At 42.7% G+C, this 18085-nt stretch overlaps 1 protein-coding gene across 1 annotated transcript in view; it reads right to left on the minus strand.

The window, feature by feature from the left end:
• The window catches only part of syne1b (spectrin repeat containing, nuclear envelope 1b), a 70376-nt gene that overhangs the window by 32518 nt on the left and 19773 nt on the right, over nt 1-18085 (minus strand). The window contains exons 37-77 of the mRNA XM_061063316.1: nt 17862-18049; nt 17612-17735; nt 17318-17484; nt 16853-17006; nt 16093-16718; nt 15813-15992; nt 15270-15420; nt 14934-15092; nt 14498-14680; nt 14287-14388; nt 13948-14151; nt 13546-13753; nt 13189-13301; nt 12871-13076; nt 12638-12787; nt 12217-12508; nt 11918-12090; nt 11492-11801; nt 11137-11301; nt 10596-10952; nt 10310-10446; nt 9609-9786; nt 9176-9358; nt 8933-9076; nt 7739-7903; nt 7469-7641; nt 7234-7387; nt 6876-7019; nt 6448-6612; nt 5989-6306; nt 5659-5814; nt 5381-5551; nt 4972-5298; nt 4711-4863; nt 4389-4556; nt 4061-4237; nt 3800-3946; nt 3571-3696; nt 3091-3267; nt 2603-2868; nt 184-2344 (exon numbers count right to left, since the gene is read on the minus strand). Of these exons, the coding sequence (XP_060919299.1) occupies nt 184-2344; nt 2603-2868; nt 3091-3267; nt 3571-3696; nt 3800-3946; nt 4061-4237; nt 4389-4556; nt 4711-4863; nt 4972-5298; nt 5381-5551; nt 5659-5814; nt 5989-6306; nt 6448-6612; nt 6876-7019; nt 7234-7387; nt 7469-7641; nt 7739-7903; nt 8933-9076; nt 9176-9358; nt 9609-9786; nt 10310-10446; nt 10596-10952; nt 11137-11301; nt 11492-11801; nt 11918-12090; nt 12217-12508; nt 12638-12787; nt 12871-13076; nt 13189-13301; nt 13546-13753; nt 13948-14151; nt 14287-14388; nt 14498-14680; nt 14934-15092; nt 15270-15420; nt 15813-15992; nt 16093-16718; nt 16853-17006; nt 17318-17484; nt 17612-17735; nt 17862-18049 (10002 nt within the window). The remainder of the gene's footprint in view (nt 1-183; nt 2345-2602; nt 2869-3090; nt 3268-3570; nt 3697-3799; nt 3947-4060; nt 4238-4388; nt 4557-4710; nt 4864-4971; nt 5299-5380; nt 5552-5658; nt 5815-5988; nt 6307-6447; nt 6613-6875; nt 7020-7233; nt 7388-7468; nt 7642-7738; nt 7904-8932; nt 9077-9175; nt 9359-9608; nt 9787-10309; nt 10447-10595; nt 10953-11136; nt 11302-11491; nt 11802-11917; nt 12091-12216; nt 12509-12637; nt 12788-12870; nt 13077-13188; nt 13302-13545; nt 13754-13947; nt 14152-14286; nt 14389-14497; nt 14681-14933; nt 15093-15269; nt 15421-15812; nt 15993-16092; nt 16719-16852; nt 17007-17317; nt 17485-17611; nt 17736-17861; nt 18050-18085) is intronic.

An 18085-nucleotide genomic window follows, 5' to 3' on the forward strand; every position in this document is an offset into this window, starting at 1 on the left:
AAAGGAAATAATATTAAAAGATGTTGCCATAAGTCACAAATGTAGTTCCTATGGTCTCTCGCTCCAAATTAAATACTAAACATTGTATTTATGAGTTAACTTAGTATTAAGAATTAAGCATTTCATAGAATTAAATGTATGATTAGCATGTTTTATAGAATATTGAACGTAATGTTGTCTCACCTGCTTGGAGCTCAATGCTTTCTGAACGTCTGCCTGCAGTTTTGCCATTTCCTCTAGGCTTGTATCTACGTGGTTGGGAACGAGTTCATTTGCGCTGGTGTACTTCTGTTTCTCTCTACTGCTTAGAGCAGCCACTATTCTTAGCCTCGACTGCACTTCTTCTTGCATGATTTGCTGCTTTCTGATCTCCTCCTGCACCTTCTCCACCCTCACATCAACAATCACAGCATAGCCCAATTCATCTCTGACCTGCTGCAGCCAGTCCAGGGTCCGTTTCATCTCTGTCTCAAAGTCTTTACTTTGGACAAACCTGTTCTCACACTCTTCTATGAGGTCTCCTACTGCAGCCTGCAAAGATCGCAACTCCTCCTGCCACTGAACCACTTGATCTTTGGAAGCATCATGGGCTGCTAGGTCCACGCGGGGTGCAAGAGTGTCCATCTGCTCCATGAGCCGCGACAGGTGAGAGTTGGCACTCTGGAGACTTCCTGCCAGAGCGTGGTAATTTTTTAGCCTCTCCTCAGCTGACTGTGTCTCTGCATTCACTTTGACCAGCTGCTCTTTTGTGGCTTTCAACTCAGAGTCAACTTGCATAGCCATCGCCTTGCGGTCCTCAAATGACTCCAAGGTTTCATCCAGATGCTCCACTTTTTGTTCAATCAACCTCTTTAGTCCGTTGTACAGGCTCACAAGCTGGGTCATTTCCTCTGGCCGCCATGGCTGACCCGTGCTTCTAAAGCCCTCCTTCTTCTGGTTCAGTTCACTCACAGCTAGACCCAGGCTGCTCAGGTCTGCCTGGATCGCTTTATAATCACACTGCAAACTAACAACCTCTTCTGTCTGCAGCCCTACAGGCTGAGTGCCAAGATTATTGAACTGTTCTTCAAGTTCTTGCAGGGCTTTATGGGTGACATCTATGAACGAAGTGTACTCATTCCTAGTGAGAATGGCCTGCTGGATTTTCTCCTGTTTTTCTTTGGCTAGTGCTAATATGTTATTATATTGCTGGGGGAGAGTGTTGAGTTTTTCATCCAAATAGCAATGGTCTACTTCGTTTAGACTGGGCAATATTTCCTGGCCAGCTCTTTGTACGATTAGAAGAAGATTTTCATATTCAATTGCCTGCTCAATAACATGTTGATACTTAAGAAGCTGAGCTTCCAATTCAGCATCTCCAACCATCAGATTGATCTCAGGGAAGGTGACAATATCAGCTTGTTTTATCCACAGGCATATTTTCTCTAGATCAGTCTTGAAATATTTTCTTGAAACAAGTACTTTTTCAAGCTCCTGCAGTTTTTGACCACATCTGTGTAATGTTTTGTCGAAGATATTTTGTAACTCCTGCAACTTTGTGAGGATCTCGTTCCTTTCCTCCTCGCTGGCATCTCTCATCAGGTCCCTCCCCTGAGACCACAGGGAGGTCAGCTCGCTCTGATAGGCTTTCAGACTGCTTTGAATGTTCCTACAAGTTCTGACCTGTTTAGCCAGGTCATCAGGTAACAAAGCAATGTACTCCTCTGCCTGGGCCTTCTTCTCATTCTGCTGCACCCAGGAGATGGACTGGCCCACAGCCATCAGGAACTGTGTTCTCTCTGTGAAGGCCTTGCTCAGATGTTTTCTGCGCTGCACAACTTTCTCGCTCAGAGATTCAACCTCAGATTGAGTGTCCACAATAAGCTGCTGCAGACGTTGTCGCTCACTGAGGCCTAGACGGGCCAATACCCTGTCAGCGTCGACCATGGCCTGTGCCAGCAGGAGCTGCTTGGCCTCCAACTCACTACAGATGCTCAGGTGGTCAAACAGGAAACTCTGAGCGAGCTCTGGAGGAGGGCTCATTTTCATAGCCTCAGACAGGGCTGGCTGCTGCTCCTCTGCCCAGTCTCGAGCCTCTCTCAGACGGGCCTCGACTTGGCCCATATCCTCCAGGGTCACCACTGAGTCCTGGATTTTCCTCTCAATGAGGTTTTGCATCTGAGACCAGCGCTGCTCAAAATGGCTGATTTGCTCCTTTACCAGCTCCTTGTCATCCAAGTTCAAATGTTGGATAACTTTTTGCTTCTGTTCCTTAAGCTCTTCAAGAGTGCCTTTTTGTTCATCCAGAGTAACTGCAAGCCTTCGTAGAGCCTCCAAATGCTGGGATGAACTTTCGGCATCCGTTCTGCGCAGCAAAAAACAGATAAAAATACGTAACTATTTTTTTACAGTATGTAATGACAAACAAATGGTGTTATAAAAAATGGTTCTTGAAAAGTAGTAGAATACATCGTAGTCATGAAAAAGAAACTGAGAATAGTTAGAACAACTGGCTTTTTGTTGCAGCCTAAAACAGTTTACTTGGATTTGTTCCTGTCAGACGATTATTAGACTCACAGCAGTATGTGATGACTAATGTTGACACTTGATGTAAAAAACCCACCTGGCCAGATTGTCCCACTCTTTGGACACCTGTTCAAACAATGCCTCCACTGCACTGATGCAGTCATGGTATTCTATCGACCTCTGCAGGTCTTCCTCTCTCTGGCTCTGCAGCTTGTTGGCCTGGTGGCAGAGCTCGAGCCAGGAATGGCTCAGACGGTCAAGCTCGGCATGTTCTGCAGAGTCATGGCCACCAGTCAATCTGCTCACAGTCTCCGTCATCTTGGTCAGGATACTCTGTTTGGACTGCAGATGCTGGCTGCATTCCTGTGTGATGAGCAATATACCGGTTAGTAACCCAAAATAGAGCCAAACAGATTAGCAGATCATTTTAATCCAACAGAACCCATAAAATATGTTAGGATAGTAATCATAACCACATCACAAACAAAACAATGTGTAGACGATTTACTGTGTTGTTAGGGTGAAAAAACAAAAAACAATTAAGACATACAAAAAAATATTATCAACATTGGTACTGTTCGCTACCTTGGCTTGAGACAACATGTTTTGAGCTATCTTGGTCTCCAACTCGGCAGGCCTTCTGGAGAAGCTGAGGAGCTGCTGCTCCATATCCTGAAACAGACTAGTCAGATCTTGCTTCTGTTCCTTGATCTCCCGCCAGCCCTCTGAGAGTTCCTGTGCACTGGACATCCTTTCCTCTATCTAGAAAACATAAAGTTAATGTTTGTGAAATTGTAGGTAATACACGGTATGCTTGTTTATAACTGATTGACTTTTGAATAAAAATCAAAGTTTAATGTTGACTGGTTAGAGTATATCTCATATCCAGCATTCATTGGTCTTTATGACAACATACAGTATTCCATACAAACTCAAAATTGTCCTATTTTTGGTGTTTTCAAAGTCAGTCTTTAGAAGTCATTGTTGTGATTCAGTTATCCTCCTATATCTATAAAAAATACCCTTTTACAATGTATAATGTACAAGGAGGTAGAAATTACTGACCGTGAGTTTGACCTGCTGTACGTCAGTAGCTGCTACTCTCACAGCATCATCAGACAGGTCACACACTGAACACACAAGGTCCAAGTAAGTGCTTGCTTGCTCCTGAAGGGCCCTGTAGTGCTTCACCTGTGTGTACAAAAAGTAATCAACGAATAAAATGGAAGAAAAAAAAAAACATTGCCATTGGATTGGATTCTTAGAGCTGATAAAAATCCATTATGTCAGTTACCTGCTTCAGTGCCTCCTGCAGACCAGTTGGTCCCTGATCATTGAGCTGAAGCTCCTCCTGCACTGTGGAGAGCCAGGTTTGGCACTGCTGCAGAGTGTCCTGATGGCTGACGTGTTTCTGCAGCTCTCGATCTAGACTCTGGTACACCTGTGGAACAAGTGAAGTACAACCATAAAGTTTTCTTAAAGTCATCAAATGGAAAGGTTCCCTGGAAAAAGTAAAATGATAATAATTCCATGGATTTTGTCCTCTTTAACTCACACGTTGAGCAGTGCTGCAAATGGCAGAGTAGCTGTCTCTGGTGCCCTGTTGGTGAGCCTGGACTTGTTGACTGATCTTTGCTTGCACTTGGTCTGTACAGCTGGCTACAAGGTCTTCGCCTTTCTGCCTCAAGCTGGTGAGACGCTCCTCAAAACTGGCTATCTCCTCCATTATTGCCTGAAAAAAAAAAGCGTTACATGTTTCAAAATACAAAAAGTGACCCATTTAATGCTAACCAAAAGTATTATTAAGTGATGTAATAATCTATCCTGCACAAGTAAGAATTGTAAGAATTGTGAATATTTTAGGATTGTATGGTTTAGGTCACCTTGTGTCGGGCAAGTTGCTGCGTGGCCATTTCCATGCCACTGGTCTGCATGGAGTCTGAGGTGATCAGTCGACTGGACATCTGTAGGAGCCACTTCTCCACCTCTTGCAATTCACTGTTGTAATCCTCATGCTCCTTCACCCACTCCACAAGGTTTTGGACCTGTGTCTAAAACAGAACACGCAGCCCAAATCAGAACTTCATTCAATAAGAGAATTATGTTATGCTTAGTATCAGTCTGTTTCCTTAAGTCAATTTGCTAATACAAAAGAATAAACTTGAGACCCCCCTCTCAGCCAAAGCATCAGAGTAGCATCCATACCTTAGCTGCTAAGCAGAGATCTTGATAGTCAGCCTGCAGCTTTTTCATTTTGTCACTTATAGTGGTGTCATGGACTGTGTCCAGCAAGGCTTCTCCTTTCTCAAAGACAGATTTCACTGCTGACTCATGAGACTGCACTGTCTGCTGGATGGTCTGCACACATGAAAATTGAGGAAAATATTGTAGATATTGTTAAGGGTTTTTGCTCTATTTCCACAGTGTTGCCAAGAGAAAAGAGAAATATATCTTGGTGTTAATTACCTTGTATTTAGCAAGCTGAGCCTTCTTCTGATAAAGTTCAGCTTTAGGCTCAACATTTGATGACAAAAGGCTCTTGGTCTCCTTCACCCACTGGGCTTGGGTTTTGTATTTATCCATGAAGTCTTTAGAGAGTGAGATACATTTCTCAAGGGAGCTATGCTCTGTGCGCAGAGCTTCCATCAGCTCTGATAGCTGGGAAAGGCGAGTGTCTACCTCCTCCTTCAGCTGCTCTGCCTCCGGCTCTTCCAAGAACACCATGGCTCGCTCTGTCTTCTCCCTCGTTGTCTTGAGGTAGGTGTGACCCTGATCCATGTCACCTTGAAGAGCCTGAAAGGTACAAGGGGTGATGCTGATTCGTTTTGAACGAAGTAGACATTAAAATACTTGTACCACATGTTAGAGAATATACCTCTAGTTTTTTCATCTTTCTCTCCATAGCAAAGCGGTCAACTGCATCAACACTGATAGCCACTGTGCTGAAGTTACTCTGAGCTGTGCTGAGCCAGTCTGAGAAAGTACAGAAGACACACTGTGCCTCCTCAATGCAAGACACCTCCTCCTGGAGCTGTTTGATTGTTTCCTGTATTATAAATAAAGAGGGGGGGTTAAGGAGAAGAATGACATCTTTATAATAATCTGTCAACTCACAGATACAGATTCTGGTTATTGTGTTTAAAATGACATTACCAGTAATTGCAGGAGCAGGACGTGGTAGCGTGCTGTGATCTTGGTGGCTCTGCTACTGATCTGGCTGCTGATGTGAGTCTCATCTAAAACCTGCTGAGCCAAGAGACTGAGGCCCTCCATCTCCTCCTGATAAACCAGCACTTCTTCCTGCCAGCTCTGATCATACAAACACCATGAGAGATGTATAAAAAAAATACTTTTTAATATTCTTAAACATACATGAGAGTCAACATCTGATTGAAGTGACCTTTTCTCATTTTAAAAGTAGTTTTGTCAATATAAACACAAACACAATTGTGCAGATTTGAGAAAACAATGCAAAAAATTAACCTTTATAAGCTGGAGCTGGGCATCTTTGGTGGTACGGTCAGACCGCCTGTGGCTACGTAGTTGTGCTTTAGTCTCCATGCCCTTAAGCCAGCTGTCAAGACGCTGAAATTTTTGATCCATCTGTCGAAGTTTGGCCAGAGCACTGTTGAGCTGAGACCGGGTGTCAGCCAGTCGTGCCTGGTACATCCTCCAGTCCTGCTGCAGGGACTCCAGTTCTCGGTCTTCGATCTGAGGTAGGCCCCAGGGAACGACCAGTTCTCGACTGACCAGGAGGGTGTTAAGCAAAGCCTGGCCCTCTGTACAGTGCAGCTGCAGTTCCTGTAGTTACAATGGTGTAAACCTTTAGGTCAAATATTAACTGAATAGAATCTCTGGTTTGATGTAATTATTTTTAGGTTCACTGTAGAATTTCATCATCTATTTGTTTACCACAACATTCTCTCACTAAGATTTTCAAACCTGCAGCTTTTGAAGAGTTTCCTCCAGCATATCCACATCACCCTCCAGTTGGGTGTAGCAGCCAAGTTTCTCTTGTTCTTGTTCGAGCCAATCCTCAAATGCATGGAGGCCCCGTTGATACTCGTGATGGGCTTTCACAAGCTCCTCAGCGTTAGTTACTGCCCTCTACAGACACAGTGAAGATTGCGAGCAATTATTTCAGAGCCAGTGGTAGATTTTATTTCTTACTGTGTTTGAGATGCTTTTTTCATAGAATTTTTTACTGATGAATCTCACTTGCTCGATTTGTATTTAAAAATAGTAAAAAAATAAACTTTGGTTAAATATTTTAAGTGCAATATTTTTTAGACCTTACAGTTATCTAAGACCACACCGACACATATTTCAAATATGGTTGACTGTTTAGCACAGTGCACATCCTGCTTTACCATGGCATTGTCTTTCATAGTGTTATAGCGCTCTTGCAGTTCTTGAAGCTCAAGTTGAGTGACATAGCTCTCCACGATATTGATACTCTTTGCAGTGATTGTTTCCAGCAGGCTGTTGTGGCTGAGAACTTCCTCATACAGCAACTAAACAGAGTGGAGAAATCATCTTATTATTAAACTTTGATACTTTTGACATTGACATCTGTTGTAATAAAATAGCTCATGTGATTTTGAACCCTTGATTTGCTTATATTTTCAACTTGCAAATCTAAATTCCAAAGTATTTTGTCTTTGTTAACCTACATACATTGTTTACAAGCCGTATTAGTATGAAGTATGAAAGGCAAGAGTGCAGTACCTTGGTTTTGCTCAGGTTAGCAGTTTTGTCCCTCATCTCTGGGCACTGTTTGTCAGTGGGGTCTAGACTCTCTTCAACACGCTCCACCCATGCAACAAACTGCCGAACATCCTCCTGGTAACTGGTCCACTGAGACAGGGAACCCTCCAGCTGACTGTAAAATGTAAAGAGGAAAGCTAAGTAAGACAATGGAGTAGCAGTTATAACTTGTATTTACTTCTGCTAGAGAACTAACGTTTTGCATTGTATGGAGGCAGAGAGCAGGGCATCCCAGGAATCTTTAAGGTCCTGGATTTGCTTTTGGACTACAGGAACTCCCTCAGCTGACGTGTTCCTCTGAACCGACTCTCCTCTTGTGATCAGCATCTTCAGCTGGATCTCCCTTTCCTGACGTGCAGTCAGCAATGCCTGGTGCAACAACAACGCATGCATTTATTTAACTCCTATTATCATGACCGTTTTAAGAGTTCTCTCTAATTCTAAAGGCTAAAGATTCATTTTATACCTCAAGCTTGATCATCCGACTGTCAAGGACATTTTTGTCAGCGGTGGGGACACAGTAAGTCTGCAGCATGTGGCTGGTGTCAGCCACCCAGTTCTGCAGCTCCTTCAGCCCTTGGGAGAAAAGCTGGTGCTCAGTGGATATTCGGTCAATCCGTGATGCCTTCTCCTGTTAAAAAAGGACACAAGCAGATCATTACTAATATACAGTAGGTTTAAGAAAGTGAATCCACTGTAGGCACAACATGATAATTGCACATGTAGGCTCTTTGGTGACTAACACAGATTTAGTACAAAATACACACAGGAATTTAAATCGTACAAATAATCTTTAAGAGGCTTAAAGTAACAAAATAAATACATTTATATTTATTCATAGGCAGTTGGTAACGTCACTGTTTCAAATATGTTAAACGTAGTATAGTCAGATCTCGATCCAGTCTAGTGCTGCTGTTTCCTCTCCACCTCTAACCCCAGAAAAGCCCCAGTGCACAGGCAGATTGGGCGGCATTACTGTACCTTGGTCAGGTTGGTTAAAGCTAGGTATTGAGCAGAGAGCTGCGAGACGCGATGCACAAAACCCTTGCCGGCTGCATGTTCATCCCACAGCAGCTGGGCCTTCTCTTTTAGCCTGTTCAGCTGAATCTCGTGAGAGGCTAACTCCTCAAGCACAGACTGGAAGAGCACAAGCAGGTTATCAAAGAGGCATGCAAGCTGACACACAGATTTCAGACAGTTAAATTCAGACATAGACTGAAGTGTTAGGGATGGCAACATGGCAAAAAGAAAGAATGAGATATTTGGCCAGTGTTATTTTGCTGTAAAGTTGGTCATGACGTGCATCAGGGCCTCTGAAAATAGCTGGTAGACAGAGTAAGAGAGACTTAAAGCAATTTTTGTATAAATTAGCCAAATTTTACTCTATATATTCAACACTGTTAAGAAGACATGTGAGTGTAGCAAACAGGAGCAGACAGACGACAGTAATTGAAAAAGTAGGCAAATGGCAAGTAAGCGTTATCTGATGAATGTCTTTTTGTTCCAAAGAAAGATAGCAGAGCTAAAACACTGTTACAGAGCAGGAAAGATGAGTCTCTGCCAATGACAAGAATAGTCAGGTTGGCACTCGAGCACTGAGTGGTTGTTGAACATGAGTGGTCTTGAACAATGGGGGGGGGGGGGGGTGGGGTATTTTTACCTGTAGCTTGTGAAGCTCTTGCTTTTTGGCTGTTAGATCATGAAGTCTTGTGCTGCTCTCCTGCACAGCCAGCTCTGTGGCATTCAGAAACCCCTGAAGAGGCTCGGCACTCGCCTCAAAGTCTTTCATCTGAGATGAAAGGTTCTAGCACACAGATGATATAAAGAGACTGTTGAAATGTTTCCTTGACCTAAAAAGCATAAATGTTTTTAAAATGGCCCCGCTCAGAGAGGAATTACTTACTTGAAGGTTGGTCTCTCTGTTGTGCAGGTTGGTCATGATATTTTTCCAGTCCTCTTTGGCTGTGTTCATTTTAGCCCGTACTGCATCTACTTTGTCTTTGGCTGCTATAGTAGACACAAGCTCACCGCTGACAACGACAGCATTCAACTTGGACTGACCTTGCTCTCTGTCACTCAGAAACTCCTGCAAACAGGAGATAGGACTAAAAGTCAATCATGTAGACATTTTTTATAAATGTTGACATACATATTTTTATTAAATTATTTTGTTTACATGAACTACTGTGAGGTTCTTTTTGTGAATTATAGTATTTATAATATAATTTAATCACATCAACAAGCTTCTTCAAATTGAAATTAGGTAACAAAACCTGTAAGTCAGGCAGCCATTAATTGTCTGAAAGCTCTGTTAAAATGGACTGTGAGTGATGTACCTGAATCTTCTGCAGACTGGATGAGGCCTCACTGAGATTCTGAGGAACATCAAAGCACTTGGCTGTGTTGATCTTGGCATTGACCAACCACTGCTGGAACTCTCTGAAGGCTGAGCGAAACCCTTGTTCCAGCAGCTTCTCTTTGCTCTGGCAGTCTCTCGATGCTTGGAGACTCAGACTAAAAACAAATCAGGAGGAAAAACAACAGCATTTCTTCTCATTGTACTAGTGCAAATAAAAAAGAAACCCATACATTTTGTCAGTTCTTTTGTCTTAAACTTGTTTGATCTTGTTTCTTTTTGAGGCCTTTATGCTTCGAGCTTACATACAACCCAAAACCAAAGTCCTTTAATCAGACAGTAGTACCCTCATATCGTGTAACGCTTTTGTACATTATATGGTAACTTAAAACTTCTGCATTAGTTTGTGGGCAAAATGATACTGTCAAGTGTTTATTATTACGGTTTCTGCTCTATATTTGCTATAATTTTGGACCAAAAAGTAATAGCATTTGATATATTACAAAAAAATGCTATCTAGTGCACCACAAAATAGAGCCTCAAGGGTTTTTACAACAAAAACAATGGTAGTTTTCTTGTTACTCAAAATCTCAGTATATCTGTGTAAAAATGAAATTCTCAAGCTGCAACAATTTATCCTGATTAAAAAGAGGGTTGTGCTTCATTTTTACAAGTTCTCACCTATTGTATTCCTTAATGAGAGCGGACACTCTCTCAGATTGTGTTCCCACGTCTCTAGAGAATCTGCACAGATCATTGAGTTGAGTCTTCAGACTATCAGACAGGGGCTCAGCTTTGACAAGTTCCTCCAAAGTTTCCTGGGTGGACAACAGATGTAAAACCGTTGATGAGCAGTCACAAAAACTGTTTTGCATTAGCATTTCATATCCATAGTCATCTGCTATCATTGCCTGTTTACAATCAATGGTGGTTTGTTATATTGGAACTAAAGTAAGCTGTGATGTACCTTTGCCATCTGCCAGCCTTTAACAGCCTCCTCTCCATCGTTTTTTCCCTCTGCTTGGGCCAACCGCAGACGCCAGTCCTTTAGCTGGCGGCTGAGGTCCCGCAGGTCCTGCTCCAGCTGTGCTGAACGGCTGTTGAACTCTTGTTCCGAGCTGGCTATCTGGGAGAGGGCAGTCTCCAGACTAGCCCTTGTTTGCAGTGCTCCACGTTCCCACTGTTCCCATGATGACACGAGGGCTGCTTCCTCCCGCTCCATAGCCTCATAGCCCCCTGAGCCAGTGTGGTCCCTGGCCACTGCTCCACATCTTTGAACCCGGTTCAGCCTCTCTCTACCTCGCTGCTTAGAGTCGAGCAACTCCTAGAAAGGGCAAATGGAATGACGATTTTTTTTAAAAGCTGCTCCAGCCCCTCTACCTTAGTGGAAGAAGTCTCTGTAGTATATATGTCTAAATAAAACATGATTTACACCTTTCAGCTGGATGCAGTAAGTGGCAGCATGCATATTAATTTCCTCTTAAGAATAAACAGTTAAAATTCCTCACCTGCACTTTAGAGAGCTTTCTTTTTATGGAAACAGAGTCTCCTGACAGATCCGACCAGCGTTGGAGTTCCTCTTTTGCTGAAATAAGCCAGTCGTTGAAGTCTCTCAGAGCATCATGGTACTGCTCATGTTCAGACACAGTGTTTTGCATGGAGTGCACTTTGCCCTTGGTAAAAGAAAAAACACCACATATGAATGAAGCACTGGCTAAAAGTGTCAAAAAACAGTTGCAAATATTTTAGCTACAAATAATGGCAGGGTAATTGTTTGCAAAATTTAATTGGCTTTCCCAAAAAGTAATCATCAAGGATTCAGCATTATATTTAAGTACTACTGTATGTGTGTATGTAGATCACCTTGACAACAGCTGAGATATCAGCAAAGTGTGCGTTGAGCTCTGCCCTTGACTCTGGACCAAAGTTCTGGTCTCCAGTTTTTTCGTGCATCTCCACCGCTTTGTCTGTCAGGCGCGACAGTGCTGCTGCATGAGAGTCCACATCAGCCTGGATGGCCCTGAGGCGCTCAAGCAAAGCCGACTTCTCTTTGAGGCCAGGCTGCTGAGGCAGAGTCATTCCCACCTCCTGCTCCACTGACTCCATCCACTGCTGCAGTTGACTTTTAATTTCCTGAAAGTTGGTCCACTGGGCCACTGTCCACTCCAGACGACTAAAAACAACAGGAAATCAATACATTTAACCCTGTTTAGGAGCCATGACATCAGTGGATGCTACAAGCCCCCTGTCTGACTGTAAGCTGGATTCAGATAATAACACATTTTCTACCTGTGGCAGCTCATGGAAGTCATCAACATATTGGCCCAGGCATCTTTCAGCTTCTGTAAATGTGAACAAATGGCTTCCTGCCCCTCCATTCTGTTGTGTTTCAGGACCTGTTCTCCTTTTCCTACAGTCATGTTGAGCTTCACTTCTCCTTCACCCTTCATAAGCAGGATATCCTGCATGCATACAAAAGAGCAAGAGGGAAAAATTGGCAACTCTAAGATCACTTCTGTGTTTTAAAATGTTTTATGATAGCACTGTCATATAAAGAAGAATACTTGTGGATCAAGATGTTGCCTTACCTGCACAAGACCAAGTCTTTTCTCCAAAGTCTCTTTATTTCCAACTGTGCTGTTGAGTGATGCCAGGCGCTCCTGGACTCCATTAAGCCAGCCCCAAGTAGTCTGCAGTGTATCTTCAAATGCTTGCTGCTCCTGTAAAGTGACCTGGCAGCTGCGAAGCCTCTCTCTCACACGCCTCAGTAAGGCCTGGTGCTGTGACTGCAGTTGAGCCGACACTCGTGTCTCACTACCATCACCTCGCCCACCTTCATTCAGTGCCTGTCCCTCCTGACATAAACGCTCAAACGAATCCCTGTACGGAAAGTAGTAAAATGTTTAAATAAGTTTCAAAGAGTACTCTGATGTTTCACTGGAGAGAATTATAAGAGACACATCTGGGGAACTTCTCAGAAAATACAAAGACTTTTATCAGATTTCGCACCTCTCTTTAAGCACTTCCTGCTGATATTCCTCCACTTGCTCAAGCCCCGCCTTTTCAGGACCCCGTTGCTTGGCTTCAAGTAGATCTGTGGTCATTCTCTTTTCCATGTGCTCCAACCACCACCTGAGCTTCTTAAGGCGTCCCTCAAATCTACATGGTATTTAAAACTCAATGTTAATGACAGGTTTGATAACAAAGTGCTTTACAGAAGCTGTTGTTTTTTAGTCTGTTACCCCTTCATGAGAGATGCACTGTCCTCCAGGATCTGTTGGTTCTGTCTGCACTGCTCCACAAAGCTGTCCCAGTCCTGCTGGATGGAGGAAAGGTGTTGCTGGACCTGCCCGGCACTGGCCTTCGGGAGATGGAGTAGGAGCTTCTCTCCTTCCTCACAGACTTGAGTAAGGCGGACCTCACCCTCCTCCACACGATCCATGGCACCCTGACAACCCACATCATTTTTTGTTTTACTCTCAATTCAACAATTACAAAGATGAGCACACTTCAAATTCTACTCCGACCTCCAATAAAACATCCTTCACAATCAGTTTTACCTTGAGTTTCTGTAGTTTGCGTTCCACAATTTGTGTGTCTCCAGATCGGTCAGAGCATTCTTTCACTATCTCCCTCTGTTCTGAAAGCCAACGATGGAACTCCTGAACCAGATCTGAGGAAGAAAATCAATGTCAAGTGTCACAGAAACAAGCTGTTAATGAAATGTACACTCAATGGTCATGGCATGGCTTTTTATACAATAAAAAAATGAAAGGAAGCAGAATAAAGAAGATGCATTGTTCCATGAACCACTGAAGTTATTTTTGAAGTTACACAGTGTAACCTTGGTAAATCAATAATGTAACGTATAAGTCAAACAACACATTTTATTCAGATATGATTTTCATATTGCTCACCATTGAAGTGCTGCTGAAGACAGTTTTGCAGAGATACTAGCGTCCTTGCAGAAAGCTGGTTTGCAGACTCGTAGGTCTTGATGAGGTCGGTGAGGGCTGAACCCAAACCAGCGAGCTCTTCAGAGGGATACTTTCTACACAGGGTGTTGAGGCTCTCCCTGGTCGAGTCAATGCTCCCCTGCTGGTTTTGCAGCTCTTTCTGGAGGTCCTTTAAAACATGTTTCACAATATAGATTTGTTTTTAAACTTCCTTACAGAAAACAACAAGAACTCACAATTTTCAAGAGTACTTTCTACCCTACGTACTGAGATTGAAATTTCCTTCTCTCATGTTTAAAAAGACACATTTCATATATATTCAATCAAAGGCTGTACTTTGCTTTATCACTGTTAAGGCTGTACCTTCACTCTGCAGATGTCCTCTGGATCCGATCCAGTGGGAGAAGAAACAAGGGAATCTTCCATACTCTTTAGCCATGCAGACATCTGTGAGATGTAGTCCTCTAGCTGTTTTCTTTGGGAAGTGAAGTCAGTGAGGTTTCCCTTTGCCTGCTCGTGTAGCTTCTTAACAGTGCTCATCTTTTTACGTAGGTCGTTCTCCAGCACCTAGATACAAGTGCAATAACAGTTATAGGTGAAAAAATGTGAATATGAAGAGCTGGTAAATATTCGTTGGTCTGTAAATGTAGCATCACTTCATAAATACATTGAAAACATTAAAGATTTTTAATTTTTTATCACCTGTAATTTAGCAGGGGTCTCTTCACTTTGACTGCACTTCTTCAGCTCTGTAATTCTGTTTTGCAGAGTTTCAAGTTTCTGCTCCTTCTCACCCATTTCAACCTGCGGATGAATATGAGAAGAAAAGTGTGTTTTTTAAAATATATAATAACAATGATTTATGTTGCAGTGATATGATGATATGATGATAACTAGGGCATCATAATCTTACCTGTAGCCTGGAGAGCATTGCAGACACTCTCTGACTGTCATCAAGGTTGTTCAGGCTCTCATTGAGTTCAATCACACAGTTGCTTGTCCAGCTCTCAGTGTCCTCGCTGATTTTACGCACATCATCCCACAGTGCCAAACTCTGATTCAGGCGATCGATGTTGTCGTCTATCTTTTCAGAAACCTGAAAAGTTTGATGAATCAGTCACAAATCTTTACTCTCTTCATGTTTTGCATTTTTGTTTTATTTTATGTTGCATTGTTAATGCAACATTTCTAGATTAATAAATTAAGCAATTACTAATTTCTAATTTATTTAACATTATTTAAATTTAAATTCTTTCTCCAATAGCAATCCATTGTTGTCAACAACTTTAAATAAAACAGATTCAGGACACATTCAATAATGATTGTACTGCCTTTGAAGTCAGACTTACATCCAGCCACTGATCAACAAGTGTCTCCATGTCATCCTTCAACACATGAGCATCACACTCAGGGATCTTCTTCAGTTCAACCACCAGTTTCTTCCCTTTACTGGAAAACTGATCCAGTTCATGTTGCTTGCTGGCCATCTCTACCTTCACTGTCTCGTGCTACAAATGCATTACAGACAAATAATCATGAAAAGCATTCTGTCAACCAATCATAATCACAAACCAAGAATTAAGATTTTTTTTAATATATTTTGTGTGCTTTTTCTAACAGTTTATTTAAAATGAATTGTGTTGAGGCATCTCTATAAAAACAAAATTAAAATACTTTGAGCCAACCTTGGTTAGAGACCTCCTGGTCTCCTCATAGTCCTTTAAAACAGAGTTTATCTCAACCAGAGGTTCAGTGCTCTCAATGATGCCGCTAATGGAGGTTTTCAGGATTTGGTATTCTCTCATCAGTTCAACAAGGACATTGCACTGTTCTTGTCTGTTGGAGCAAGAGGGAAGTGTATTATTAATACGTGATCATATTTAATTGAACTGTAAACTACCATTGAGTGACACCATTTTAAACAAAACATGTGAACAAGCTAATGATGTGTTAACTGTAGCAAAAAAAGTTCAACCATTTTATCAAATTGAGATATAGAAACTTTTACACTCATGAAGTAGTTTTTCAAATGTGTATCATGTGGTCAAGTGCAACAGACTTAGCAAGAACAATCACCCTACTTAGTAAACGTAAATGTAAAATATTTTACTGCAAAGACTGTGTTCCATAAACTGTTCATTAGTGCTTGAGAGAATCTTTTAACATTGCTTCTATACTTCAAATCCTGACTCATTACTGTAGTACGGAAACCTTCCACTCTTAGGTACCTCTCTGTTATGAGCTTCTTGGTGTCCTCCCACGTGGTCTCCAGCAGACTTATTTCCCTCAGTACCTCCCCAGCCAACTCTGCATCTCTCTGGGCCAGCTGATTGCCCTTGTCCCTTAGCCACTGCTCCTCATGTTGGTGTGACTGGAGCTCATCCTCCATCTGGTTAAAGAACCTCAGCCTTGAAACATAAAGATAACACGCTGAAGTATCTGTTCTCTCATGATATTAGCACACTATTTTGATCTAAGATGTGATTATACACTCTTGCAATGCTTTACCTCTGCTGTAGAGCATGTAGACTGGGCTCTTTGCAGCTCTGGTGGTCAGCTTTCTCTTCAATGTCCTCCACAGCTTTGAGCAGCTGTTCTTTCCGCTGTCTAAAGGAGGTCCACAGAGCTCCCAGGGCCTCTGCTTCACTCTGTTTAGTACCAAGCAAGTTCCTCAATGCATCCAGTTCAGTACTGAGTGAGTCAGCCAGCATGCGACAGGACTTACGGGAACCCTCGTCAGCACCAATGTGGAGATGGCTTTTGCAGAGGCTGCTGTCCAGATTGACAGCCAGACTCTCGAGTTGGGTGATGTCTGGGACAATAGTCTCCAGCTCCTGCTGCAGCTCCTCGACTTTTCCACGATCCCAGCTTCCGGCGCTCTCCACAGTCTGCTTTAGACCCCGCAGCACACCTGCAGCCACACTGTGCGTCTGCAGAAAAGCCTCAAGCCTTTCAAGACACTCTAACTGGAGATCAGCTGTGTACTTGGCCTCCATGTAGGGCTGCAGACAGCTGTCGGCTCTGCTGCGGAAGAGCTGTGCATCACCAGGCTCACAGAACTTACAGAGCTTCTCAGTCTGCTGTTCCAAGCTCTGTCTCACACCAGACTGTTTCTGTATGGCCGCCTGGGTCTCCTGTCAAGGTTATTGATAGATGATTAGTTACTGCTCTTAAGAAAATACTATTCATCTGCTAACTAACTAAGTGGCTCTGAAAGGAAACATCCTGCATGCAAAACACATCAACAGTTCGTTTGTGTGATTCTTACTTTTACTTGTGTGGTGGCAGACTGCAGGTTGCCGATGTTGACTTGAGAGGCTGAGTGCAGATTTGAGAGCATGGTCTCACTCCACTGGGAGAATTTAAGCAGTGCCTGATCAAACTGCTCGACCAGTGAGAGGTGGTTCTGAAGCTCTTTGATTCTGGGGGAGGAAATGGCATCATAGTGAAACAGATAGGTAACAAAAGACTAGCTTTATGTAGCATTCTTATGTATACATTTCATTCAAATTCTATTAAATGTAGGCTGAAGTTTGCCACAAACAGAAAAACATCTATAAGTATTTTAAATTCTGATATTCCCTCACTGTTACAGGTGCTGTGTTGAATGTTTTAATGTTTTAATCAAAGATACACTCACTATATTGAACTTGCTTTATCACGCACATTTCCTGAACAGCATGTGTATGTTTACAATATAGGGAAAAAACGATTCAGTTTTGTATGATCTTACCTCTGGGGGAGGACTTCATTTTGAACATGCAGTCTCCTCTGCAGGATGTCCAGCTCATCTTTCAGCTGCCGCACTCCCTCTTCTGGTGCCGTCGAACACAAGGAAGTCCCCAAAGATACTAGTTCAGCATGAGCAAGCTCGAGAGATCGGACCTCAGAGTACAAGGCCTGCAAGAATATGCGTGCATGCTCAATTTATTCATCATGCTGAGGGGGTTAAGATTGTTGACAAAAATCTGTTGGGTAAGATCTTGCTCTGCTATTGTAGAACCATTTGAGTGTGTATTGTGTGTACCTGCAAGTCTTGTAGCTCTGTGCAGAGTTTGGTCTTATCAGCAGAGAGACACTGACTCTCTGGTTTGGAAGCAGACTCACTCCTCTCCAAGCAGGAAACAAAGTTTGAACGCTGTTTCTCATACCTGAAAGAAGACAAATCATATCTTCAAATTATATCTGTCTGTCTTGGATTAACAAGTGGTTTGATTTCACTATATGCTTCTAAAAATGTCTTCAAAAATGTCTATGTTCTGTTGGATAGCACGTACTTCTGCCAAAGAGAAAGCAGGTTCTCCAATGTACTTTGTTTGTCCTTTGCCTCCTGTACACTTCGGTCATAGCTGCTGTTTAGCTCTGACACAGTCCTCTCTGCATGCTCTTTGTCACTGAGTCTTCGAGCACCAGCTGACAGAGACAGCAAGGTTCCCTTCAGCTTCTCCAGATGCTGGCAGCCATCCTGGGAAATAAAAACACAAGACAGTTACCTACATGG

Source organism: Labrus mixtus, chromosome 18, assembly GCF_963584025.1.
Source record: "Labrus mixtus chromosome 18, fLabMix1.1, whole genome shotgun sequence".
In the NCBI taxonomy this organism is placed as follows: Eukaryota; Metazoa; Chordata; class Actinopteri; order Labriformes; family Labridae; genus Labrus; species Labrus mixtus.